Source organism: Lissotriton helveticus, chromosome 11 (assembly GCF_964261635.1).
Source record: "Lissotriton helveticus chromosome 11, aLisHel1.1, whole genome shotgun sequence".
In the NCBI taxonomy this organism is placed as follows: domain Eukaryota; kingdom Metazoa; phylum Chordata; class Amphibia; order Caudata; family Salamandridae; genus Lissotriton; species Lissotriton helveticus.
The window spans coordinates 207869517-207897385 of NC_136072.1; the positions used below are offsets into that span (position 1 = coordinate 207869517).

General features: G+C 41.4%; 1 protein-coding gene across 3 annotated transcripts in view; it reads right to left on the bottom strand.

The window, feature by feature from the left end:
* The window catches only part of ERICH6 (glutamate rich 6), a 407363-nt gene that overhangs the window by 21592 nt on the left and 357902 nt on the right, over positions 1 to 27869 (bottom strand). For all 3 annotated transcript variants that reach the window (XM_078666090.1, XM_078666089.1, XM_078666091.1), the window contains one exon: positions 15845 to 15997. In XM_078666090.1, the coding sequence (XP_078522216.1) occupies positions 15845 to 15997 (153 nt within the window). The remainder of the gene's footprint in view (positions 1 to 15844; positions 15998 to 27869) is intronic.

The window sequence follows — 27869 nt, forward strand, 5'->3', positions numbered from 1 at the left end:
ATCAGGCAACAACCATCGCTGGTGTTCTGACAACTCAACCCAACAACCTGTCGAATCCAACATACCCGTACTCTCTCTCCACGTACTCACTTCTTTTTCCGTAGCTTCAGCCTGAATCATCTTCACACTTTCTATTGTGTCTTCACACATTCCACTTTCCACAACCCATCTTGCAGGACCTGCTACATACATACGGCTCATCATGTCTCTGGCCGTTTCCTTCGCAACTTCATTCGCAAACGCATTCCCTCGACCTACATCATCCACAACTTTCTTATGCGCACTACACTTCACAATTGCAATCTGCTTTGGCAGAGCAAGAGATTCCAAAAGTTCATTCACTAACTGCCCATGCTGAATTTTTGTGCCATGGGAAGTAAGGAATCCTCTTTCTCTCCACAAAACGTCCAAAACTATGGGCAACACCAAATGCATACTGGCTATCAGTATAAACATTCACTCGCTTTCCCTCTGACAATACACACGCTCGTGTCAATGGAATCAACTCTGCTGCTTGCGCAGAATTCTGTGCTATGCGTGCTGTCTCAACAACTGTATGTAAAGTTGTGACGGCATATGCTGCAGTCGTTTCACCATTGGGAAGCTTAAAACACGAACCATCTACCCATAGGGTACCATCAACATTCTCAAGAGGAGTATCTTTTAGGTCAACTCTAGCTTTCGTTTCTTCCTCTGTACGAAGAAAACAATCATGCTGTTCATGAGCATCCGACTCTACATAAATCGGCAACAACGTAGCTGGATTCAATACATTACATCTTTTAATGAGAACATGGCTAGCCAAAAGAGTCAACTCATAACCTGACAGACGTGCACTAGTAAGGTGTTGTGTCTTGGTCCTGTTCAATAAGGTATCCACTGCATGTGGGACCATCACAATCAACGTATTATCCAATACCAAACCAGCAGACTGTCGGATAGAAACAGCCGCTGCCACTGTAGCTCTCAAACAGCTCGGCAACGCTTTAGCTACCGGATCTAACGTCGCTGAAAAATACGCACATGGGCGTTGCTTGTCTCCAAACTGTTGAGTCAACACTGACAATGCACAACCTTCTCTCTCGTGAACGTACAACGTGAAAGGTTTACTGTAGTCAGGAGTACCCAATACCGGAGCCGAACACAATGCATCACGTAATTCAGAAAAACTTTTCTGACACTCATCAGACCAAGGGAGAGGATGCGGAGTATCTTTAAGAGTCAGCGCCAACAGAGGTTTCGCTAACAGGGAAAAATTAGGGATCCATTGTCTACAATACGAGGTGATACCTAAGAAAGCACGCACTTCTCTCTGTGTGGATGGTACACTCATTTGCGCAATCGCTTGAATTCGTTCTGGGGTCAACCTTCTTCCCTCCTTCGACAAGCGATGACCTAAGTAGGTTACTTCTTGTCAGCAACACTGTAACTTTGAAGGTGACACTTTATGATGAAGGTCAGACAAATGTTTTAACAAAGAAAGAGTAGCCTCTTTACAAATCTCTTCGTCATCAGCGGCAACCAACAAATCATCAACGTACTGAATAAGAGTAGCACCAGTAGGCAACACAAAGCTATCAAGCTGAGTTTTCAACGCCTGACTATAGATGGAGGGACTTTCACAATAACTTTGGGGAGCTCTCTTAAACCGGGAGCTTCGTCCTCCTAAAGAGAAGCCAAAAATGGATCACTGAAATTATATCGACCACAAAAATATCGAGATACATTATTATCGAGGATAAAATATCGAGGGACAAAATATCGACTGGCTATCTTCATACAGGTAAGTACTAAAATATCGACTCAAAAATATCGAGTTACAAAAATATAGACTGTCAAAATATCGTTTTTTTTAATGTCTTTAAATTAAGTAAAAACTAATATAATAATACATATATTTAATATAAACTTAGTTACAATTATTGAATAAATGTAATATTAATAAATAATTAATGTAAATTAAAAAATATATATAACAAAAATAATATATATATATATATATATATATATATATATATATAAAAACATATTATTAAATAAACATATATAATATTTTTACCGTAGCTTAGCAAAATGGTTAAAATCTATTGTAACAACTCTAGTGAGTTCAACAGTAGCAAAAGCATTGGATAGCGTAGGGGTAAAATTTACTATTCCCACTCCAGTGGGTGCAACAGTAGGGAAAGCGTTGGATAGCGTAGGGGTAAAAATTACTATTACAACTCCAGTGGGTGCAACAGTAGGGAAAGCGCTGGATAGCGTAGGGGTAAAAATTACTATTCCCACTCCAGTGGGTGCCACAGTAGGGAAAGCGCTGGATAGCGTAGGGGTTAAAATTACTATTCCCACTCCAGTGGGTGCAACAGTAGGGAAAGCGCTGGATAGCGTAGGGGTAAAAATTACTATTCCCACTCCAGTGGGTGCAACAGTAGGGAAAGTGCTGGATAGCGTAGGGGTTAAAATTACTATCCCCACTCCAGTGGGTGCAACAGTAGGGAAAGCGCTGGATAGCGTAGGGGTTAAAATTACTATTCCCACTCCAGTGGGTGCAACGGTAGGGAAAGCGCCGGATAGCGTAGGGGTGAAAATTACTATTCCCACTCCAGTGGGTGCAACAGTAGAGAAAACGTTTGATAGCGTAGGGATTACATTTACTATTCCCACTCCAGTGGGTGCAACAGTAGGGAAAGCGTTGGATAGCGTAGGGGTAAAAATTACTATTCCCACTCCAAAGAGTGCAACAGTAGGGAAAGTGTTGGATAGCGTAGGGGTAAAAATTTCTATTCCCACTCCAGTGGGTGCAACAGTAGGGAAAGCGTTGGATAGCGTTGTGGTAAAAATTACTATTCCCACTCCAGTGGGTGCAACAGTAGAGAAAACGATGGATAGCGTAGGGGTTAAAATTACTATTCCCACTCCAGTGGGTGCAACAGTAGGGAAAGCGCTGGATAGCGTAGGGGTAAAAATTACTATTCCCACTCCAGTGGGTGCAACAGTAGGGAAAGTGCTGGATAGCGTAGGGGTTAAAATTACTATCCCCACTTCAGTGAGTGCAACAGTAGGGAAAGCGCTGGATAGAGTAGGGGTTAAAATTACTATTCTCACTCCAGTGGGTGCAACAGTAGGGAAAGCGCTGGATAGTGTAGGGGTTAAAATTACTATTCCCACTCCAGTGGGTGCAACAGTAGGGAAATCGCTGGATAGCGTAGGGGTAAAGATTACTATTCCCACTCCAGTGGGTGCAACAGTAGGGAAAGTGCTGGATAGCGTAGGGGTTAAAATTACTATCCCCACTCCAGTGGATGCAACAGTAGGGAAAGCGCTGGATAGCCTAGGGGTTAAAATTACTATTCCCACTCCAGTGGGTGCAACAGTAGGGAAAGCGCTGGATAGCGTAGGGGTTAAAATTACTATTCCCACTCCAGTGGGTGCAACAGTAGGGAAAGCGCTGGATAGCGTAGGGGTAAAGATTACTATTCCCACTCCAGTGGGTGCAACAGTAGGGAAAGTGCTGGATAGCGTAGGGGTTAAAATTACTATCCCCACTCCAGTGGGTGCAACAGTAGGGAAAGCGCTGGATAGCGTAGGGGTTAAAATTACTATTCCCACTCCAGTGGGTGCAACAGTAAGGGAAAGCGCTGGATAGCGTAGGGGTAAAGATTACTATTCTCACTCCAGTGGGTGCAACAGTAGGGAAAGCGTTGGATAGCGTAGGGGTTAAATTTACTATTCCCACTCCAGTAAGTGCAACAGTAGGGAAAGCGTCGGATAGCGTAGGGGTAAAAACTACTATTCCCACTCCAAAGAGTGCAACAGTAGGGAAAGCGTTGGATAGCGTAGAGGTAAACATTTGTATTCCCACTCCAGTGGGTGCAACAGTAGGGAAAGCGTTGGATAGCGTTGTGTTAAAAATTACTATTCCCACACCAGTGGGTGCAACAGTAGAGAAAAGGATGGATAGCATAGGGGTAAAAATTACTATTCCCACTCCAGTGAGTGCAACAGTAGAAAAAGTACAAACTTAATAAATAAATATATTTAATAGAAATATTATTACCAATTAAATTTAATTTCCAATACCAATTACTTTTATTTACCAAATAAATTTTATTTAATGGACATTTATTAATTAATTTACAATTTTAATTAATTTACATAATTAATTAATTATTATTAAATTACTTCCCACCCTATCCCCCTATAAACTCACAACGCACTACAGAAAATAAGTTACTAAATATTAATTATTTATCAATTAAATATTTATAATTATTTACCAATTATATTTTAATTAATTACCAATAATAATTAATTAACAATTATTAAGAATTTACATAATTAATTAATTATATTTAAATTACTTCCCACCCTATTCCCCTATAAACCCACAACCCGCTACAGAAAATAATTTACTAGAAAATAATGATTTATCAATTATTCAATTATAATTATTTACCAATTAATTTTTAATTATTCACCAATTAATAATTAATTAACAAATATAATTATTTTACATAATTAATTAATCATATTTAAATTTCTTCCCATCCTATTCCCTATAAACCCACAACAGAAAATAATTTACTAAAAATTAATTATTGATCAATTATTATTAATTACCAATTATATTTTAATTAATTAACATTTAATATTTAATTAACAATTACAATTATATTACAGATTTAATTAATTATAATTAAATTACTTCCCACCCTATTCCCCTATAAACCCACAACACGCTACAGATTTATATTACACAATTATTACAAATTATTAAAAACATACCTTATTTTCGATTTTTTTGTTGTCTATATTCTATCTAGTCGATATTATGTCTAGTCTATATTTTTGATTCGATATTTTGGCTATTAATATCGATATTACTCGATATTTTTGTAGTCTATATTATGTCTGGTCGATATTTTGTCTAGTCTATATTTTTACCTCGATATTATGTCCAGTCGATATTTTGGAATCGATATTATGTCTGTATACCGCCAAAAATATCCCTACTCTCCTCAGCAATCGGAATGCTAAAGAAAGCATTCTTCAGGTCAATAACAGAAAACCAGGCTGCCGAAGCAGGAATCAGAGTCAACAAAGCAGTGATATCAGGGACAACAGGAAACTGTGGCACCACAATCTTGTTTACCTCTCGAAGGTCAATCACAAACCGGTACACAGGTGGCTGAGAAGCATCAGTACGCTTAAGGACAGGCAAAACCGGACTGTTACACACATTACCTCTCGTTTCCTCAACTACACCCTTCTCAACCAGATCATAGACAATCGGTAATAGAGCTCTATCGCCATCACTAGATATTTTATACTGTGGGATACGAGGTAGCCTAGCATTCGATTTGAGGGTGACAACATAAGGTGGAATCTGCAAAAGACCAACATCATTAGGACCTGTAGCCCAAAGTATATCAGGAAGAGAACGCAATTCCAGTGGAAGACAATTTTTAGACACATACATCAGAGAAATCACTTTCTTACCTAGGGTAAGATGTACTCCCGAAGGAGAACAATGTAATGTTGCATACAATCTTTTCAGCGAGTCCAGACCCAACAGATTCTCATTACAACCAGTCGTCAAAATAAGAGGAGCTTCCAATTCACAAAGGCCAATAGAAAGGGGGCAAAGGATTAGAAATCGGGTTACAAACTGGGGCGCCTGAAAATCCTACCGAAACATTGGTCAAGCCAGACAAAGGTGCGCCAGGAAGTTTAGAGTGCATAATAGAACTCTTTGTCGCACCAGTATCCAAAAGAAAAGGTTCTGTCACACCTGATGTAGTCACTTCAACATAAGGTCCACTCTGGTCTACTGAAACTGACACTACTCCCTCTCTTTGCCCATGGCTGTCCTAACTATCATTATAACCAGCACTCTCACTCTCAACATAATAATCATCAACATAGTACTGTGCAGACTGACCACTCGGAACATTCTGTATGTCAAAAAAAACTGAGGCCGATTCTGACGAGGCGGATAAGCTTGCTGCACAAGAACCTTCGTCTTTAAATCTTTAGTTTTCTTCTCTGCTTTATCCTTCTCATCTTTATCCCTATTCTCATAATATTGTGCAGTAGCCAATATCTGGGCCAACGAAGAAACAGCCCATGAACTCTCAGAGTCCTTTAACCTATTAGAAAGTTCGGGAAGCAAATTCAAGACAAATTTGTCCATGAACAACCTTTGACCACCTTCCGTACTCATGTCTTGACCACTATGATCGATAAACGTTTCTTCAAACCTCGTGAAGAAATCAGACACACTCTCGTCTTTCTTTTTTTTGAATGCTGCTAACTTGTCCCAATTCACTCGTAAAGCAGGCATCGTAGTTTTCATTAGATTAATAATCCTACCAGGTAATTCTGCAACTAAGGGCTCAGGTTTGGCACCTCCATCCTGTCGACCATCTGCAGCAACAATATTAGCCCATGTATCTCCCAATTCTGCCGCATGATTCTCATGACGAATCTTCGCCCACAAAGGTTGAGGAACTACATTACCCATTAACATATCTATGTCAGCTAAATTCATAATACACGCTTCAACTGTCTGGGACAACTCCTTGTAATAACCAGCAGGATTCTTACGAGGGTCAGGTAAGGTCTGCTTAAGAGCCAAGACCTCTGCTCTCTTCCAAGGGACATATACCCATACTCGCTGAAAATGGGCTTCTGCAGCCTGAATACCCAAACCGACATCAGCCTGAACTGCCTCTCTCCATACAGGGGTAACTTCTCTCATAGGATACTGCTTCACTTTCCTCCTAACAGAAGGATCAGGTTCGTACAATGGCTGAGACGGGAGTCTAGTTCTGAAGGCAAGTTTCGTCTCTACAGCATCAGTAACATCAGATTCCACTATCGTCCTTTTAGCAAACTCTGACTGAACATCAAGCACTTCCTGTGGAATCGGACCCAACTCATTATCTTCCCATTCCTGCCGCAGAAAAGCACACATTACATCAAAAACATACCTTTGCTTAGGCGGCTCCCACTGAAAGAAAACATCCATAACTGCTGGCAAATTATACCTGGGAGCATTCAAAATCCATCTACGAGCCAACAAATCCAACACCGCCCACTCTTCGGAACTAGGAAGCTGACTACGACTCTGCTTATGTTCCGAAACAGGGGTCATACTCAGTGGCCCAAACGATGGAGACAACAGATTAACAACAGTTTCTGTCATTCGTTTTCGAGCAGAAGGGGAAGAAGTAGGCGTAAAAACAGGAAAGTTAAAATCTTGAGACAAAGTAGGAACAAGAGCAGTAGGAGTCTCAGATGCAGAAGCAGAAGGCAAAGGAGTTTGAGGCAAAGCTGGAAGCAAAGCTGGCGACCCTAGAGTGGGTTGCGCAGTAGGAGGCAAAACCATCTGTGGAGCACCGGGTGGCTGAACAACAGCAGGAGGTTGAACAACAAAGGGTGGAACAATCGGGGGTAATGGAGGCGCAGTAGCACCCTGCACATAAGGGGGTGGCAATCTCAGTAAATGAGACATCAAAGGATCTTTTTCAGGGTCTTCCGTCACTTTCGGAGGAGAAGACGGCAAGGCCGGATAACATTTATCTATGGCCATGCAACGCTGTCTATCTAAAACTTCACACACTCGATCTTCCTCATCTGACTTAAACTGCCTAGCAGCTTGTATTACTGACATATTCTTATATTTCCTCTCTCTCTTTGCTTGCTTAATTTCTCGCTGTTTGGCTTCCTTTCGCCAAAGGCGGAAGGAGTCAAACATTGCCGGCCGGCCTTTCTTCTTAAATAGCGCAACTTCCAGATTATCTAAAATATTTAGTTCAAAACTACCATGTTGGGGCCATCGTAAAACACCATCTTTTTTTGTATAGCGGACCCACACTTCATTATAAGTGATAGGACCCACTCCGTGTTTTGAATAGAGCTCATAAGTCGGAGTTCCAACCGGAGGTATCGGACACGAATCCTCCAATCGGGAATCCCTGTTGCAACCACAACTAAACCATTTCCCAATTTTGCTAAGACCAGGCATCTTATAGCTCACTAATCTAGCTTCAAACTTCAAGGGGTTATCAACTATCGATACACTCGTAAATATACGAGCCCCTCGGCTTCGATTTTTGCTAAAAATCAAATCAAAACCAAGAACCAAAACAAAGTTGTGGGAGCGACCCACTTATACTTAACCAAATATCTGTCACGCCACCAGAAGACAGTCTATCGTCTCGCTCTGCAAAGGATCAATCAAGGGTCCAAGACAGGGCGACAGTTAGGGCAGCAGTCCTTCGTAGCCGTTGGAAAGCGGGAAGCCTCGCAGAAAAGACCTTCGGTCCACGTCGACATGCAGGGGTCAATGAAGTGGCGGCCTTCCTCCAGAATTTCCTCACGTGGCTCCTCACGATCCTTGGGCTTGGACTGGTACCGCTGAAGTCGCCCCACCGTTGGGCGCCAACTGAAGAACCGGGTTTTAGAACCCAGCGACGCCAGGGACACGCCCAAAGTCTTCGGGTTCACCTGTCTTGGCAAACAGAGACACGGAATACTTCTAGGTGGCGTCAGAGATCACATTTATTAGCTGCAGCTAGTAACAGTAATCTCAGCAATACAACACGGTGTACAACTCAAGAAACTGTTACATTTTCATAGAGCAAGACATCACCTTTTATACACAATATTCTCATTATAAATGTACACCCACTGCGCAAAATTCTAACCAATAGGACACATTTTCTAATTGAGTATCACATTAACAAAAACCCAATTTACAGTAACCCAACCCAAAAGTTAATTATTAGGACTGTCCCAAATTCAATCTTTGCAAGCCGGACAAATTTATAATTGAAAGCACTACCCATGTAATGAAAAGTCGTAAGGAAAGAAACAATTCAGATGCTGATTAGGATAAGATATGTGCAAGGAAACTAAAGGTTAACGAGGTCCTGAACATTGATTGGCAATCTCAGACAACGATCAGCCAGAGAAATTGGCTTCGTGAAGGGTCAGTTTCAGGTGAAGAGGTCAGCGTCCTGCAGTTCACTCACAAGTCAGAAAAGGGCCTGTTTAATGCATACATGAAAAATGAGGCCCATGCAACTTTGTTCGTTCGGTTACCTCCACGGCCTACGTGAGGGCAACACAAAATGGCGTTATGAACAACGCAAACAAAATGGAGTCCGGTCCCGAAAACCACGGAGCCTCAGCATGTATTATAACAGTTAGGATGAGTTAGGAGGCAGAGTAGATATCTTCTAAGCTTTTTTCATATTTCGAGGGACCAATGCAGTTCTTAGTGATTTATGAAAAATCTTGAATGTCAGTGATGTCAGAGCCCCTATTCTCTTAGATCTGTCAGTGAAGTGTGACATAGTCAATTATTCCAGTCTGATACTTGTAAGGCATGAATGGTTCTTAAATGGTTTGCCTTATCCACAGAGTAGTACCAGTCCCTATTTTAAAACAAATCAGAACTAAAGAATCGTGTTTCACAAGGTTCCTCCTTGTCTTCAAGTTTCATCTACAGCCTCTATTCTGCTTTTCAAACACATTATCTGGTCTTTGGCTTCAACTTTTGCAAGCATGCAGACAATACCCAGATTTTTCTCTTGCTGGATGAGGAGTAGGTGCCTCTGGATGAAAATTGATAGAATGTATATCGGATTTGCAGCAAGCAGCCCATTTTGATCTCAGACAAAACTAAGGTCATAGTTATCGGTGGCCCCGAGGATCACTGCGGAACAGCATTTTTGCCTTAGATATTTGGATGATGGTTTAACTAAGTCTCAGTGGTCAGGAACTTTGCCGCTGTCCGCGCGACCCGCAGGGGAGCATGGGCGGGGCAGCGCCCTAGTCCCACACGACGCGCGAACTGAGCTCTGTCACGCCCCCTCATGGCACCTACCCTCAGATTCCTAACAAAGGGGAGGGCTCACCTGGGAGGAGGGGCGCCACCATGGTATTTAGGACCCCTGCGCCTGTGCTCGGCCTCTTCCTCGTCCTTTGGGGTTTCCCTCGGCTCTGCGCTGTTCTTCAGGCGCTATTCCTGTCCCGGCCTCTGTTTGGCCGTCCTGCGCCCGCCTGCCTCGCTGGTCTTGCGTCGGGTTGCCTGCCTCGACGGGTGTGCGGTGAGTGCTGGTGATCGGGGCCCGCGTTTGTGCCCCCGATGCAGAGCGGCGGTTGAATGGTCTAGGGGGCCGAGGGAGAGCGTGCATTGTTTGTGTCCCCGATGCAGAGCGGCGGTTGAATGGTCTAGGGGGCCGAGGGAGAGCGTGCCGGCAATGTTGTTGTGGCGGTGTTCGGCGCTTGTTGAGCTCCGATTCTTAGCGAACAGGTTTTTTCCTCTGTTTAGTGATGGCATTCTATGTAGTTATTGGAAAATACTGACCCTGTGTTGCGTGTGTCATGATGGGTTTATCTGTGAATGATGAAGTCTGAGGTGGTGTAATGGTGTGCATATTAAGGCAGATATGTGTGCCTGCGCACTTTAGAGAGCCGCAGAGCTGACACGGACAGCTGTCTCTGCAGATCCTTGTAGGGGCAGCAATCCATCAAACATAATCCTATCCGGGGGGCAGCGAGCCAACGCAGCAATGTGCAGCCAGAAAGTATCCCAGGCGGGGCGTGCTGACCGCACAGTACTGTCCCAGAGCCAGCACATCTGACGGCGCGAGAGTGCTTCCCGCCAAAACATGGCGGCCTGCACACCGCTTTTACCCGCAATAGCAAAGCCTGCAACACCTATTGAAAAACACAAAGTGCTATTCACTGCATCCTTTTAATGCAAAGGGGAAGTGTAGTCGAGTACCATTTTGTATCCCTATTTTCCTTTGCTTTCAGTATTTCCCCTACAAGAATATCGTGGAGTGGACCTGCTCACTCACTTTCAGTTCCTGTTAAGAAAAAGCATTGGCAAGGCCAATAATTCTCGCCTATGAGACCTAGTGGCTTTGGCAATGATTTATAGCCATGATGTACATGCAGTGCAGAATGCTGAAAATAATTCTTAGAGAACAGGTTTTTTCCTCTGTCTAGTGAGGCCGCCATTGATGCGATTGAATGCGTTTGTACAATTCCGGGCAATGTTTGTTTGGCGGTGTTCGAGCGCATCGCGAGGGGCTGGGAACAAAGGCCGAATTGTGTCGTTTAATTCTTAATTTTGACTAATGGTTGCTGCTGACATACCAAGAATAGTGTTTCACTTTGCTTACGAAGAATAGTATTTCACTTTGTTAAAACCGACTGATATGTTTGCGAGGGGCTGGGAACAAAGGCTGAATTGTGTTGTTAATTCCTAATTTTGACTAATGGTTGCTGCTGACATACCAAGAATAGTGTTCCACTTTGTTTACGAAGAATAGTATTTCACTTTGTTAAAACCGACTGATATGTTCCGATTAGTCTCCTTCACTGTTAACTGCAAGCTAAATGTAAACAGTTAGACACGGGAGCGCAGCGCGTCTCCCAAAGATAGCAGAATGCCCCTAAGACGCACGATGGTGGCTTTTGTTTTGCGAGGGTGGAGTGATTTCAAAGGGGGCTTAAAAGACATACGGGCAGTCCCTATTGCGAGTGTGTTAATGGTTAGCTGTGACTTGCGAGTTGCCAGAGTAGGGGCAATTTGTACAAGGGCGCCACATGAACGAGGCCATCGAACCGGTTAAGAGGCGACGTGTTTGGCAAAATGGCGCATTAAGAAGGAGGCCCTACCCATACGCCGAGTTAAGGGATGATAAAATGGCGCAATTGTAGAGAATGAGAATTTATTGTTGGAAAGCAACGTGCACATCCCCACGAGTGTTATGTTATTTGCTATTGTCCCCATATCGTGCGTAGGGCGCGGAGTCATTCCCACATGTGTTAAATATTGCCATTGTCCCCATATCGAACGCGGGGCGCGGACCCATCGCGGGCGCCTCTTCCCAACAGGTTGACGTAAACAGCAGTGCATCAGATAGGGTTAGCATTGGGCATAGCTTTCTTTTGTCACGAAGCGAGTGTGTTGTTCTAAATTTGCACGTGGTTATTGCTTATTTTGGCGCAATGTATAAGCCTATTACGTGCGCGCCTTTGTTGCAGGTGACCGTATGTACTATGGGTGAATAATATCATTAGGACAGTAGAGTTATTGATCTACATGTATTGGTTGTCGGGCCACGATTGGGGGCTTCACGGGTGTCCAACGACAGTAAAAGACTGTTTTTCGATATTGGGAAATGGGTCCTACCCTGCCTAGAACTTCGTAGACTGCCTCCCTGTTCCTGTGCGAGGTACAACTGCCCTTTGTCATGTCTCAGTGGTCAGGAACTTTGAGCCTGATTTAAAGTTTGGTGGATAGGTTATCCATCACAAACGTGAAAGATAATCTGTCTCGTTATTACAAGTTCGATAGTATATAATGCCCTTGTATTAAGGCGGAAGGGATATCTGTCTTATTTGTGAAGTAGTAACCTATCTGCCAAACTCTAAACTAAGCCCTTAGACTTTAAAAAGGTGGGAACTGCAGCTTTCTTTAAATACATTGTCAGTTTAATTTCTCTTCTTCTTCCAGTTGATGTATGTAGGTAAGATTATTCTTGTACCGTTTAAAATGAACAGAGGCGGCTGCCACCAAGTAGTACTGGTAAGGCGGGGGAATTGAAAAATAAATTAAAAGTGATTACTTTGCTGAAGATGCACAAATGTCTACAATGACGGCATTGATCAGTTACAGAATGCACTACAGGAATCTCTTTGTCTGGTCCACCATGCCGTGATCTCCCAATTTCTCCAGGACAAATTATTGCTGCATTTCGCTTTTCATCTTTTGTCTGTTAACATTGAGTTTATATTAGTTTTTTGTTTAAAATGGGAGAACATGTGGTTGAGCCTTTTTCATGCTTGGACCAGTCCATTTAGAAAGGCCTTTTGACACATTAATGCCTTGTGACAAATCATAGTTTTTTAAATCACATTTAAACTGGATGTTCTCTTTTTGTAGTCTCAAAGAAAACTGTCTCATATTTAGATTGAGTCTAAAAAGTGTGCATTGCAACAGTGAGTAATCTGCGAGTCAGAGAGAGTAAAGATAAGGGGATCCCACTACAAAAGCAATAGGGACAAGCTCCTCGAGAGAAGGCAGGATGCAAATATATACCAAGAAACTATTTCTATTATTGATCACATGACTAAACAATTTGAATGGTCAATTACATGATTAGATTCAGACCAAAAAACGAGCTGGTACCTTCATAAGAAACACCAATGTAAGTTGTTTCTGCTTTTTTGCAAAATGTATGCCTCGGATGCCAAGGCGCGAGACCTTGCAGAGGGGCACATACAGTAGAAAGAGTTAACATAAGCAGAAAACATGGAGCTTATGAGTTATTATAGTCAAGCATCATTATTTTAATTCACAGTTGGTTTCATGACATCAATTCTAGTTCCCTAATGAAAGTGCTGAGAAACCTTATGAGGTACATGTGCACCCCATAAAAACTACAGTTACCCTAACCATGGGAAATTCATGCATCTTCCATTTTCCCCTCTGCTCACTGACCACTGAAAGAAATCCACAGATAATCAAAGGTACTCCTTTTATCATTTCTGTTTGAAAACACCCTTATTCACACAATGGATTCTGCATGTGTCATAATAGGAGAAGCTGCTTCCTGAATCTTCAAGTGCTAGAGCACTTTACAGGGCAGGGGGTGATGGGTATAATCTGTCTTATAAAAAAAAGATTATGCATTTCACAGAAGGCACTTTGGAACTGATCTCCACTTCTACTTTATCCGTGATGGATTCTCAAAGGAAGGTTCCTGTAAGAGTAATTGCTAGGTCTGCCTAGAACAGCATTAGCAGTCTCTTAGAGTTCGTGCTATCCATACAAAGAATGACAATGGCCTCCCTTTCCTTTGGCCTTTGGTTGTTGGGTCATTCACGAGCCATTAGTTTACGATTGCAACTCTCATTCTTGAAGAATGAATTGCTATGAATGCACTTAGACACTGCAGAGACATACTAACTGCAACAAAACTCTACCTCTATGATAACATAACACATAATAAACTGGCATACCATATAGCAATTCAGTGATCCAGCATTGAGATGTGTCAACAAGTGGAAGGGAAAACCCGTGTTAGCATTCAAGTCAGCTACTGTAAGTAACATTAAACATTTTCCATGTTTGTCATGACATATATCAATCAAAAGAATCCATTATCTTTTTGGGTATCCATGTTTTCTATGCACTGGAACATTTGGAAATGCAGTTTTACTGAGAGTCCCTGAATGCAACACATTTATACAGCAGACTGTTAAGATGTCTGACTTAGCAAACATGCTCGTGTCATCTTACTTTTGCTAAGGTCAGCAGTGGTAGACTATGGGGAATTGTGATACATCTGATAAGCCACACCTCCAAATGAAGGCAATATCAACACATTGTCAGCAGAAGGGTGTGATCTACTCAGAACCAGGACAGCCGCGATTGACATGATTCATAGACACAAGTCAGTCCAGAGTTGTATTTTGCCATTTACAACTTCTCTTAATGTCGATTTCTCAACACCTAGGGGCAGATTTACAATTACTGGCGCATCCCTGCATATCAGCAGGTATGCGCCGGTAATTGTGCGCCGCAGCTCCGCCACCCTGGATGCACTGCATTTACAATGCGTCGCACCATGGGGCAAAAATGGCACAGATGCGTTACGCATCTGTGCCGTAAAAGTGGCGCATTGCTGGAGTTGCGTCGCAAGCGCGACACAGCTCCAGCAAGGCTTGGGGGGCTCTATCTCCACAATGCTGCGTCAATCCTTATGCCTGCTTCAAGCAGGCGCAGGGTTTTGACGCAGCAACGGCCCAAAAGTGACTGAGTGAAATCTTGTAGATTTCCTGCGCTGGAACGCCCCCTCCCGCGATGGAATGCCTCCTTCTGGCGCAGGGCTTTACAACGTGACGCATCTGGGAGATGCGTCAGGTTGTAAATACCCCGCACCATGGCGTATCTTTTGCGCCGTCGCTGCGTCACAAAAGTGACGCAACGGCGGCGTAAAAGAGGGGCAAGGGGCTTGTAAATCTGCCCCTTGTTTGGAATAGAAACTGCCTCTTAGTGTGCTTTGGCACCACACTATGGTGGCTCCAAAGCGCTGCACAATAAAAATTTTACTAATGCCAAATTAACTGGGAATTACTTCATCTTCGAGTCTAGGTGCATTTACCCCATTAGTTTGGCAAATTAGTGAAAAGTCCACCAGAAAATGAAATTAGGAAAACAGTTTTATGCTGCATGATGTAGCTCTGCTAAGAACTGCAGCTTTCAAGTAGTTTAAGTATGTGTGTCCGTCTAACTTTCCCAATTTTCAGAGACAGTGGAATTTGTGAAATGCTTTAAATGTTTGTTCTTTTTTCTTTTGCATTACAGATATATGTGAGGGATAAGCTATTCTGTATAATTTTGTTTAAATATCCCCTTTACTCTCTTTGTAAAATACAGACTTAAAAAAAGATATGATTTGGCAGCTATATGTGTGCCTATATTATTTGTTATCTAGATGAACATGTGTCCCTCTCTGCATTTTTTCTGTGTGTGCCTGCTATATATGCCTGTGCGCCTATAAATATGACCTTGAGATCTGCCTGTCTGTCTGTCTGTGCATGCTCTACAACTAAGCCAGGTTTACTCGCTTTGGCAACTCTTGTTTTCTAAGGCAGCTTAACCCCTGGTTGGTATATGGTACCACATGGAACGGTTTCAGCTTAGGCCTTTGCCATTTGTGTACATGCAGTGAACAAGGAAAACAGCAGGTAAAATGGAGCTAAAATGGAGCTAAAAGGGTTGACTTTGAGAATGTATTCTACAAGAACATACCAGACATTTCCATTTGGATGATAGCAGGTGCCCTTTCCATTGGATCCAAAGACTGCGTGAATTCTTCCGTCAGGGCACTTATCTTCATGGACAATGCACAGAAAATCTTTCCGGACATGTGTTACGATAATTGCCAGGGATCCAGATGGATAGCTACATTCAGGTAAGGTCGCCAAACTCGTATGAATTGTACATTAATAATAGGACTCAGGCCTAAAAGGCTTCCTGTGCCTAAGACGACTATTTTTTATTCTATTAAGAGAAGCTTCCCTCCACTGTGTAAGATGCTTACAATACCTTCTACCACAATGGCCCTCATTACAATGAGGCCGGTAATTCCATTTTGGATGCAAACTCCTGCACACCCAAAATGAGATCACATTGTGGCTGCAAACTATTGGTAGCTTATCTCATGATTTGCGGCAGGAAAAACTGGATGCAAATCAATGGCCACAAACAGTGCAAAATGTGATTTTGTTCGCCAGGTTGAGGTGGAACCATACAGAAACTGCATGTGATTCCACATTGCTGGGTGCACAGACTGTAATCAGGAGCAATCTGTCCATAAATTTACACATGTGCAATTCGGACTCGATTTTGGCAGATAAATTGAAATCAGAGCCCAAATTTTCAGAGTTAATCAGGTGTAGTAAATTCTGGAATGATATGCACAGGTGAATACATTGAAAGGGACTACACCTAAATGAATGCTCTCTGACATTGGAAATGCATGCACCTTTATATATTATATATAAAAAATTAACAAGTTACTTACCTTTGGTAACGCTTTGCTGGTGGATACAGTATCTGCCTGTTGATTCCTCACCTTTTGATTCCTCACCTTTTGAATAATCCCTGCGCAGCATTCCACTGAAACTTTTTCATAGCTCTCCCTTGTCAACGTCACAATTTCACGGCTCCACTCACGCCTCTGTATGACATCACCGGAGCCATAAGAAGACCTCGTCGGCGTGCTGACGTCAGTTTCACCCATTTTTCAGTGCCTTTGAGCCGAATGGGTGGACCGGCAACATATTTCAAGTGTATACAGTATACACAACGTAATATGCATTAACGAATGATCATTTGTACCAGCCACACTATTCAGATATTCTGTCAGGGTAATGTTTGAATAACGCAATTTGTCTGTCCCAGTGCATGACCTAGGACATAAAAGTATTTCTCTTTATGTTTGTGTGTCTCTTATAGGAAGGGCTATATAAGCTTACTTGTATTTGGCGCCAATTACATTGACAAAGGCTTCTGCGAAGCAAAAATGCGTATCCCTGGTTGCAGGGTCGAGGGAGACCCAAGAAAATAAATAATGCCATATCCCTACACCCCTGTGTACATGCCTTCTTCAGTTGGAGTAGGAGTGTATGTTCATTCAAATTCAGCAATAGCGGTCTAAACGCTGTCCACGTAACACCAGTTGTTTGTGGCTCTCACCTTTGACCGCATTTTCTTGGAGGAGCATTGGAGTGCTAGAGTGGGAGCCCCCAAGGAGTACGCCGGGATGAGAACGAGGATGACAGCAGTGGGAGCCATGGATACCGGAGCGAGGCGGGTTTGCCGACTGCCAGCACGGGGTCTGGGGGTCCCCAGCCTAGAAAAACCTTGCTGTGGAAACTGTTGCCCCTTGGTGACTGTGCACCGCGGATACTGATGCAGATGCGGTGATGACTGTTTGGCATACTTTAATTCTTTGTTTATCGGTCTCCTCCGACCTCGCGTTTTGTGCCCATCACAATTCTATTTTCAGTGCTATGTTTTACGAGTGACATTAAGACATTTTTCTGATTTCGGAGTTACCTTCTGTTTGCAAACGACTATTGGTCACTGGCACAATGAACCCATGATTTTGACTTGCATTCGGGCTGTATGCTCATGAACTCCTGACATGTGTGCAACCGCAGTGAGGCATTATGGGACTTGCAGTTTGTTTGGTTATTAGAGCGTTAATCAGGTGGAAGGCATTCATGTCGGCATTATACATATTGTATTGTATTGTTTAGCCCCAGGATGTATTTTTCAACCTTTGGCTTTCCCTGCCTCTAGAGTTGTTGAGTGAGTAAAAAGTAATAATAAGTCATCTTTATTGTTTAAGTTATTTAAAACCATAACAATGTCACAGTACAAATATGATATCCCTATAAAATGATTTAAAAGTATTTTAAAAGACAAGAACAAAACATGTTAATTATATAGTCCAAAAGACCGGAAGCGGTATCCTTCTCATGATGCCAGTTTAAAGTATGTTCATAATTCTGCAACGTCAAATTGTTATCGATTTATGGTTTTTGCACGTAGTGACATATAAAACTTTTTAAAAGTTTTTTATAAGATTGCTATAAAATTCTAAACATTATTGTTTTGGAAGTGCCACATAGTTTTTCTCATAAAACAATAGGAATTTCATTATTTTACAGGTCAGCTGAGGGTCTGTAGTGCCAAGTCCTCTAATGATTGCAGATCTACAAGTTCGAATTCCTCTGTCATTAAAAGCCTTTTTTAGTAGTACAATGCGTTTTGTTTTTAGGCTGGGGCAGACACATATTAGATGGATAATGTCTTGCCAGGCTTCACCACATAAGCCACAGAGTTTGACGCCGGTTTACTTCCACGATGGTTATTCAGCCAGGCTTGGTAATACCCCAAATCTAGTTGCCATTAGCTTGCATTTCAAGTGGGGGGAGTATGTTGCGCCAAGGTATTCCGCCGGTCGGAGTGATGTATAGGATTGCAGAACCATCCAGCCGTGGGATCTTTTTGCTAAGGTACCTTTGTCTTCCAATAATGATTGTAATTTTGCCGCCTTGTTCGTTAAGCTACGGAAAAGTTGGAATGAAGGGTTCTTTGCCCATAGATCCCTCGTCTCGGTGTTATTTAACGCAGTTTTCAAGAATTTGCCGTAGCTTGAGTTTAGATCCTCCTGGGCTTGTCACAAAGCGTCATTTAGTATATCGATTCTGCCACAATTTATACCAGGTTTTGATCACAACATATTTTCTCCCAATTTCCTGCTTGATAAGGCCGAATTCCAGTCAGACCTGTGCCGGTGCTGCTGACTGTGGTAGACTGAAGACTTTTTTGTAGGCCTTTATTTGTAAAGAGTCTAAGATTTTTCCATCTTTGCCATTTAACACTATGCTAGCATAGGTTATTGCAGGTAGTAGCTTCGCGGCCATCACCGAAATTAGTGGCGTGAATGAAGGACCATATTGCTTCTTAGCAATAGCACAAAAAGAATAAATAATTTAATTTTTTTTCTAGATATTGTTTCTGAAATTGAAAATTCAGACTTTTGTCTATGTATACCCCCAAGTACTTATAGGTATTTACTATTCCGAGGCGTGTCTCTCCTATTTTGAATTGATACTGATAGCGTGTGCTGTTCATGAATGACATAGTTTTTGTTTGGTATTGTTAATCTCCAGTGCGTTGGTATTAGCAAACATCAGGAGTTTGTTAAGTGCTCTTTGTAGGCCTAATCGGGTCAGGCTAAACAAAACGATGTCATCTGCGTACGAGAGATGCGTTATGGGCAATGTTCCCAAACGCAGCGGTTGTGTATTAGCTTGATCCAGTTGAGGTGAGAGGTCAGCCATAAAAAGGTTGAATAAATGAGGGGCTAATACACAGCCTTGTTTTAATCCAATCTCAGTTTGTATCTTTTTCGATAGTTTGGTACCATTCGCCATTTTTACACGGACCCACGTGTGCGTGTACAGTTGTATAACGGGACGTAATATTGTTTCCGGGAGACCCAGGTTATGTAATTTGGTCCATAATATCCCTCGATTCACTCAATCAAATGCGGATTTGAAGTCTATAAAACACACTTGTAGTGGTGTTCGCTGGCGTTTGCATTTATCAGCTATTGTGGCAAGGGCTAAAATATTTGTTGTAGTGCCACATCCTTTGAGGAATCCAGTTTGGTTTACCGGAATCAGGCTGTTTGTATTTGACCATACTAACAGGTCCTTCAGTATTAATGAGGCAAAATATTTCGCTTCCGCGTCCATAAGTGCAATTAACCGATAATTTGCCGGATCTGTCCTGTCACCCCCTTTGAAGATCGGATTAATGATTGACCCCTTCCAGCTTGTGGGAAGGGCATTTGTTAAACTGATTTCATTGTAGAGACCTAATAGTGATTTTGCCCAGTAGTCGGGATCTGCCCTGAATATGGCCTGAGGGATGCCATTTGGGCCTGGGGCCCCTTCATTGCGACCCTTTTTTATTATTCTGGCAATATCTTCTAGTGTGTGGCATTGACTTTCCTGGGCTATGATGGTACCGGGATCTAGAGATCCAGGATGATTCTTCCCTGTGAGGACTGGGATTGGAGTTTCGCTGTTAACATTAATTGCACTTTTCGTGGATGATATGTGATCTTCAAATATTTTGTTTAGATGGACTGCCCATGCATTCTCTGATACCGAGGAGTTGTTGATCACTTTTTTTGATCCTATTGTGCCATTTACAAGTTCCCAAAAAACCTTGTTGTTGGCTCGTTTGGCACAAAAAAGTAATTTCGTCCATAGGGGCTCCTGTTGTGCTTCATGATCCTTCCAGTTTGTATTTTATACAGCCTCCTGGCGATCTTTATATCCCGCCATGTATGCTTTGGGATTTGCTGTGTATTATTTTTCCTCACCATCTTTCTCAGCTCTTTTCTTAGCAAGTAGGCCTTCCTAGACATGTTTATATTGGGCTTGAACCTGCTAGTCTGTGCATAATTAATTTTTGGTGCCTGAAGCAATAGTATTTTCGCGAATATGGACCAACCATCTACTGAGTTTTTTCCGGATGTATTCCTAGCTTCAAATATCTCTTTTGCTAAGGCTGATAGTTCAGGTAGGGTTCCTGCTGACCATCTTATTCTTTTCAGGTTTGTTGTGGTAAACTGTGAAGTTCTTTTCAAATTGCAGCATACCATAACTCAGAGCCCGCAATCAAATCCACATGTCAATTACCGGTAAACCAAACTCCATCAAGGTTAACAGCATGGGGTCAAAGAGGTCTTAAGCTCAATGCGAAGTCGGTTTGAACAGCACGATTTTAAAGACAGATCATTGCATTTATATGTTTTTGTTTTTTACAATGAGGGCTTTATTTTCCTGAGAGATTGGCGCTGTTAAAATCATCTGTAACTAGCTAGCAATGTATTCCTCCCATGTGCATGTTCAGACATGCATTATTACCAGAGCAGGCTGAGGTAGCATTATGTTGAGATTTGCTTGTGTACACTTCGCAGGTTATTTACAAAGTAATATGCATTAACGAATGATCATTTGTACCAGCCGCACTATTCAGATATTCTGTCAGGGTAATGTTTGAATAACGCACTTTGTCTGTCCCAGTGCATGACCTAAAACGTAAAAGTATTTTCTTTATGTTTATGTGTGTCTCTAGTGGGAAGGGCTATATATACTTACTTGTATTCGGGGCCAATTAGATTGAGAAAGGCTTCTGCGAAGCCGAAACGCATATCTCTGGTCGCAGGGTCGAAGGAGACTCAAGAAAATAAATAATGCCGTATCCCTACAGCCTTGTGTACGTGCTTTCTTCAGTTGGAATAGGAGTGTATGTTCACAGTATACAATATATACACTAATATACACAGTATATAAATGAAATAAGCAGGAAAATACAGGAAAAGCTCAAACTAAGACATTTCCTAAAAAACAAGCATCGCAGCAAGTCAAATGAAATAGAAATGTAAAAATGGCAAGCACAAAAACCTTTTTGGTATATGTAGGTAGAGAAGAGGCAGGAGGGCGGGTCAGTGAGGAATCCGTAGGCAGATACTGTTATCCATCAGAAAAAGCATTACCAAAGGTAAGTAACTTGTTCTTCTGATGAATACTTCTACCTGTGGATTCCTCACCTTTTGAATTGAATACCCAAACAGTCCCTTTCCCGGCAGAGGGTGTTCACCTACTCATACCAAAATGTCCTGCATCACCGATCATGCAAAATGGCAGTCCCTCCTCACCTCTGAGTTTGAGCAGTAATGCTTTGCAAAAGTGTGGAGGGAAGCCCATGCTGCAGCCTTACAGATGTCTACCACACAGACACCTCTAGCCAAAGCTGAAGTTGAAGAATGTGCTCTGGTTGAATGAGCTCTAATACCTTCAGGTGGCTCCTTCTAGGCCGAAGCGTAGCAGATGTTGATGCACAAAATGATCCACCTGGAAAGAGTTCTCTTATGGACAGCTTTGCCCTTCATTTGTCCCACGTAACCAACAAAGAGCTGGTCGTCCAGACTCAGGTCCTTGGTTCTGTCAAGTAGAAGCTGACCGCCCTTTGAGGATCAAGGCGATGAAGTCTCTCCTCCTCCTTGGAAGGGTGAGGGGGAGGATAGAAGGTAGGTAAGGTGATAGACTGCCTTAGATAAAAAGGTGTAATCACCTTAGGCAGGAAAGCAGCTCTGGAGAGTACCCAAAAAACGTTACGCATCAACGGCGCTAAAAAAAGGGGAACTGAAGTCAGCACACCGATGAGGTCCTCTTATGGCTCCGGTGACGTCATACGAAGTAGCGAGTGGAACCGTGCTATTGTGATGTCCTCGTTGACGTGGTAGAGACATGAAAAAGTTTCAGTGGAATGCTGGTGCAGGGGTTATTCAAAAGGTGAGGAATTAAGAGGTGAGGAATCCACAGTCAGATGTATTCATCAGAAATATATTTACTTATGTCTGTATTGGAGTGGAATTATGCAAAACATAAAATAATAAACTACTTAAGTATCAGACGACTGCATAGTTCACTATTTCACTGCTAACACATTGATTTCCACTCACTTTGTTTCGACTGATTGTGCTGACTAATGCACAATGGATATTCTGCGTATTTGGAATGTCCAATTGTGGTGCACAAGGGCTGGAGCCATACCAGAGTTTTAGGACCTGTACATCATATATATATATAGTATCACCCAATGAATTTCAAAGGAGTACATTTACATTTTTATAGGTTAACCTGAAAATCAGGCCTATGGCCAGATTTACGTAGATTTTTGAAATCGCGAATGACTTGATTCACAGTATTGGGCTGTTTATGACTGCAAAACAACCTTTTTGAACCTTATCTTGTGTGCGGTAACCTATTACAAAATCGCAAAATAGGTTTGTGATTCGCTATTAGGAAGGGGCTTGTGAAAGGCGTCCCTTCCTAATAGTGACTCACAGTGATATGTGCAAATGTTTTGTGACCAAAATGCGGTTGCCAAAAACATTCGCATTTTACCACCAACTCTGGGTCAGTGGTAACCCATTGGTAAACAGGAAGGAGTCCCCAATGGACCCCTTCCCATTTGCGAGTGGTTGTAGAAATGCTTTTTAAGACAAGGCACTGCCTACTCCTAAAAAATGAAAAGAAAACTTTTCATTTTTGCTTTTGAAAAGCATCCCATTTTCCTTTAAGGAAAACGGCCTGCATTACAAAAATAATTTTTTTAAACATTGCTTTATTTAGGAGCAATCACAGACATGGGGGTCTGCTGGACCGGGCCGGTCATCATCCCTGTGATTTTAGCGATTCCCAATGAGTTGCAAATTGTATATTAATGAGGTAGGTCTATTTGCGACCCACTGGGAATCGCAATCAGTGTAAGACACACTACAGTACATCACAGTTTGCAATGACCTAATAGCAAATTACGATTAGATAATTCAAACCCAATTCTACGTACATCTGGGCCCTGGTCCTGCCGATCTGTGACGAAAACTGGACAGTCCTACTTTCTATGAAAGCATCTTGCGAATCCCCAGAATGTGAATGTTTGTGAATAAGGAAAAATCAAAAATTTACTCAAGTTCACTGAAGCATTTTTACAGGTGTAGCTTTAAGATTCCCATTGTGGTTCAGGTTCATTCCCTTTGAAAACTCATTTCAAGTAGAGTGTCTGGAAACTTCGTGTGTCACATCTTTCCAGGTGTTTTTACTGAGAATATCCTGTGCCATTTATAAATCTGCGTTTGCCAAGATCTTTTCATTTGATTTTACTAAAATCATATGCATGATATACTTTGGTCTGTTGTTGTGTTATTCACATGTTGCTTCCGCCCACTACAGCATACAGCATGGGGCCATGGGCCAGCCCACTGCAGCCACTCGCTTACTTTACTTTGAGTGACTGCATTTTTCTCTTTCACAAGGAGCACATCCACAAGCAAAATAGTTCCCTTCAGGAAAGGGGACTACTATGGTAGTGTGTGTTTTTTAAGGCCCAAAAATTATTTTGCCGTTAGTCAATGCTTATTTTTAGGCTGATGAGGGCCTAGCGGGTTACCAGCACAAAATTTAGCAAAAACGACAAGAGAAAAGAGTAACAATTACCAAAGCAAAAAGCTAGGGGCCAATGCCACACCAATTGGTGTTGCCAATCCTTGTTTGGTGCTGCTGTTTCCAAAATTTGTAGAATGCTATACAGGGAACAATTCTGCATAGGGGAGAGGCAATCCAATGTGCAATTTCACTTTTTTTGTACTTTTTCTGTGGTGGCATGGATTTACTCCATCTTTATGCAGTAGTACATTTCTGACCAATTTTAAATTAGGAAAATGCATGTAAAAATAATTTTTATACCAAATTATTAGTCTACAAGAAAATGTACAATAGCCGGCAAATGCATTTGTTGAGGGATTGAAAGAAGAAAATGCTCACAAAAAGGCATTTGTTTTTTGCAATTGCAACACAGTAGAGGTGTGATGTTTCACGTCTGAAAGGTAATTGGAATAGACTACAAGACTACTTTTATACCCATTGTCTAGATAATGATAAATGTTTTAATAAAAGTCTACTTGATATGTATAAAGTAATAGATAGAGAGACTGAGGGTTGTACCCCCCCTCCTCAATGTAGAGTGGATTTGGGGCCCTGGCCGCTCGATAAAATAAAAAAAGCAATAAATAAGATTAGATCCAATGGAGCACCAGGTCCAAATGGTATACCAAATGCAATATTTAAAGCTGATATAAGTAACTGGCCAGAGTTGCTAATGCTTCTGTTTAATGAAGTTCTTAAAACAGGTCTTATTCCGCTATCTTGGCATGGGAGTGTTATTCAACCTATATATAAGAGTGGCCCACAGGATAATCCGGCTAACTATCGTTTAATTACGCTTACTGATGTAGAAGCAAAATTGTTTGCTAGTTGCCTATTGGAAGAGCTAGAGGCTTGGGCCACAAAGGAAGACCTTATCCCTAATTTTCAAACTGGGTTTAGAAAGGGAGAATCTACCCATACCAATTTGATTTTATTAACATTATTAGGTGAGAGAGCTAAAACCAGGATGCACAGATTATATGTATGCTTTATTGATCTAAAAGCTGCTTTTGACTCTGTGCCGCGAAATACTCTCTGGGGTAAGTTAAGGAATTGGGGTATTTCGGAATCTTTATTAAAGATGATCATACTTTTATACACAAATACCTGGGTGCAGATCAAAATTGGTGATGGAAAGCATATGACCCGTCGATTGGATACGAATGTGGGATTGAAACAAGGCTGTGTATTGGCTCCTTGCCTTTTTAATCTTTTTATGGCCGACTTGCCTGCCCATTTTAAAAATAGTAACTCACATTCGCCTTTTATTCAAGGTCAAGAAATCAAATACCTGCAATATGCAGATGATACCATTTTATTGAGCCAAACAGAAATAGGGTTAAAAAGGTTAATTGACTCATTTAATGGCTATGTCACTCAAAATGGACTAACAATTAATACAAACAAGACAAAAATAATGACTATGGGAAAAGGGAAACAGAGGATGAAGGAGTGGAATATCAATGGCCTGGTAATTGAAAATGTGAAATCTTATAAATATCTAGGGATCACGTTTGATGACGGTTTGATATTTAGACAACATTTTAATAACCTTGAAGCCAGGGGCTGCTCTCTTGCATTTGCTTTCAGGAAATTAAGAGACAAATTATTATGCCCTAATTATGAACATCTGATGAAGGTGATGAGAGCAAAGTTAATTCCATCATTGGACTATTGCTCAGTCATCTTTCGGGGCAAAGACGCGAAAGTGCTCGATGACATAGAAATTCGAACTTATAAAGCTGTTTTTAAAATTCCTAAATACATAAGTCGAGCAAACATAAGATTGGAATTTGGATTGAAAAACCAAATTGTGGCGCGTCAATCAGCATTTCTGAAGTCCTTAACCACTTGGGAGCTTCGTAAACATACCTCCCCAGTGCTGCGCTGTCCATTATCCGGTGCTGAACTGGACGTCCAGCGGTCGCACGCAGCACTGGGGAGGTAGTGCCCGTGACGACCGTTGGCCGACGGCAGCACTTAAGGGGTTAATATCATTAGCCTGCTCGGAGGAAGGATCTTTAGCGAAGCTAAGTTGGCTTGAAATTTCAGGAGGGGAATACTCAAAAAACTGGCAGCTGTACTTAACTGAATGTTTAGGTAACTTTGATTGTCCTAACTTAGAAGATGAAATGAGGAGTAAAGTAGTTTAAAAAAAAGAAATTAATCAAATGGCCGCACTACTAACGATCATAGCTGACAAAGAAGAATTAAGGAAAAGAAATCATTTCTGGACAATTGCTAATTCCTTTGGTAAGCTGACGCCCCAACCCTATTTAGCATATCATTTAAAACCAAGGTTTAAGAATAAATGTATGCACTTGAGGTTGGGAAGATATCCGACTAAGGATGGCATACCGAAATGGGAGAACCAATGGTCATCGAGTATTTGCAGGCTTTGTGGGCAAAGTGATGAATCAATAATTCATATAGTAACTTTATGCCCAGCTTTGGCAGACGCTCGGAAGACCGTTCTAAAACCGATCTTTAATGAATTAGGAATTAGAACATGTAGACAAGCACTTACTACCTGTTTGAGTGGAGCGAATATTAAACTTACTTATCTTTTTGTTAAGTTTATCATCATTGCAGAGAATAAACTTAAAGGCTTAGAACGGGTAAACAATTATATTGCGATATAAAATACTTAAGGAACATAATTTAACGAACATTATATGAATGCAAAGTGTTAAGCTAGCTTAAGGCTCTGGGAGTATATTTTAATGTAATTAGGCACATTGCACTTTATTATCGCTTGCACATGGAACACAGCTAAATTTTGTTTTTTTAACTACAACTGCCAACTTAAGTCACTTTATGTAAACGCTGCTATAATAGTTCTTGGTGCAATTATAGGGCATTTTAGTAAGTTTTATTTATTTATTTATTGCCTAATATATTACTGTTGTACTTTACGCTCGCCTGTACATGAAATACTGCAAAAAAATTGTATTTGTAATTGCATCTGTCAACACAAGTCATTTTAAAGTAAATGCTGCTATAATAGTTTTTGGGGCAAATCATAAGGCATTATAGTTGGTTTTAAGGATTTTAATTATTGTGCATTGTATGAACGTTTTGATGGAATGGTCAACTATCTACGTATTATTGGAGTATCACTTTATGATGCTAATAGCACTGTGTATAGTATATGCTTGTTTAATCCGGTTGTTTTACCTTTCCTTGTTTGTAATGATTTTAATTAATCAACAAATAAATACTTTACTTACTTACTTACAGTTCTTTTTTTTTTTAGTCTGAGCTAGTAAATCGCCGTGATTCTCTTTGCTCTTGAACAGCTGACCCGCCCTTTGTTTAAACTGCCATTGTCTGAAGGTAATTGTGAGCTTGTTCATTACAGGCAAAGAAAAACAATTTCAATAATGTTAATTGATTAATCATAATAAGCACTGTACCTCTGAGATACGTTTACATAAAATATATTGCCGCTACCCCAGAAAGAAACTGAAAAGCTGCTTAGGTAAATAGTGTGGTCTCTTGTGAATATCACACCTCAAAGTATTAATCATACATCATGTAAACCTGTGAGATTTAACTCTTTACAGGCCAAAATGAATAATAACGAGCGTGTCAAAATCCATCCTTTGCTAAGATAATCACCCATTTTGCACCAGCTACAAGGAAGTGGTTACTGCGGTTTGTCGTAGAGCTGTCTGCGCTCACATGCATGC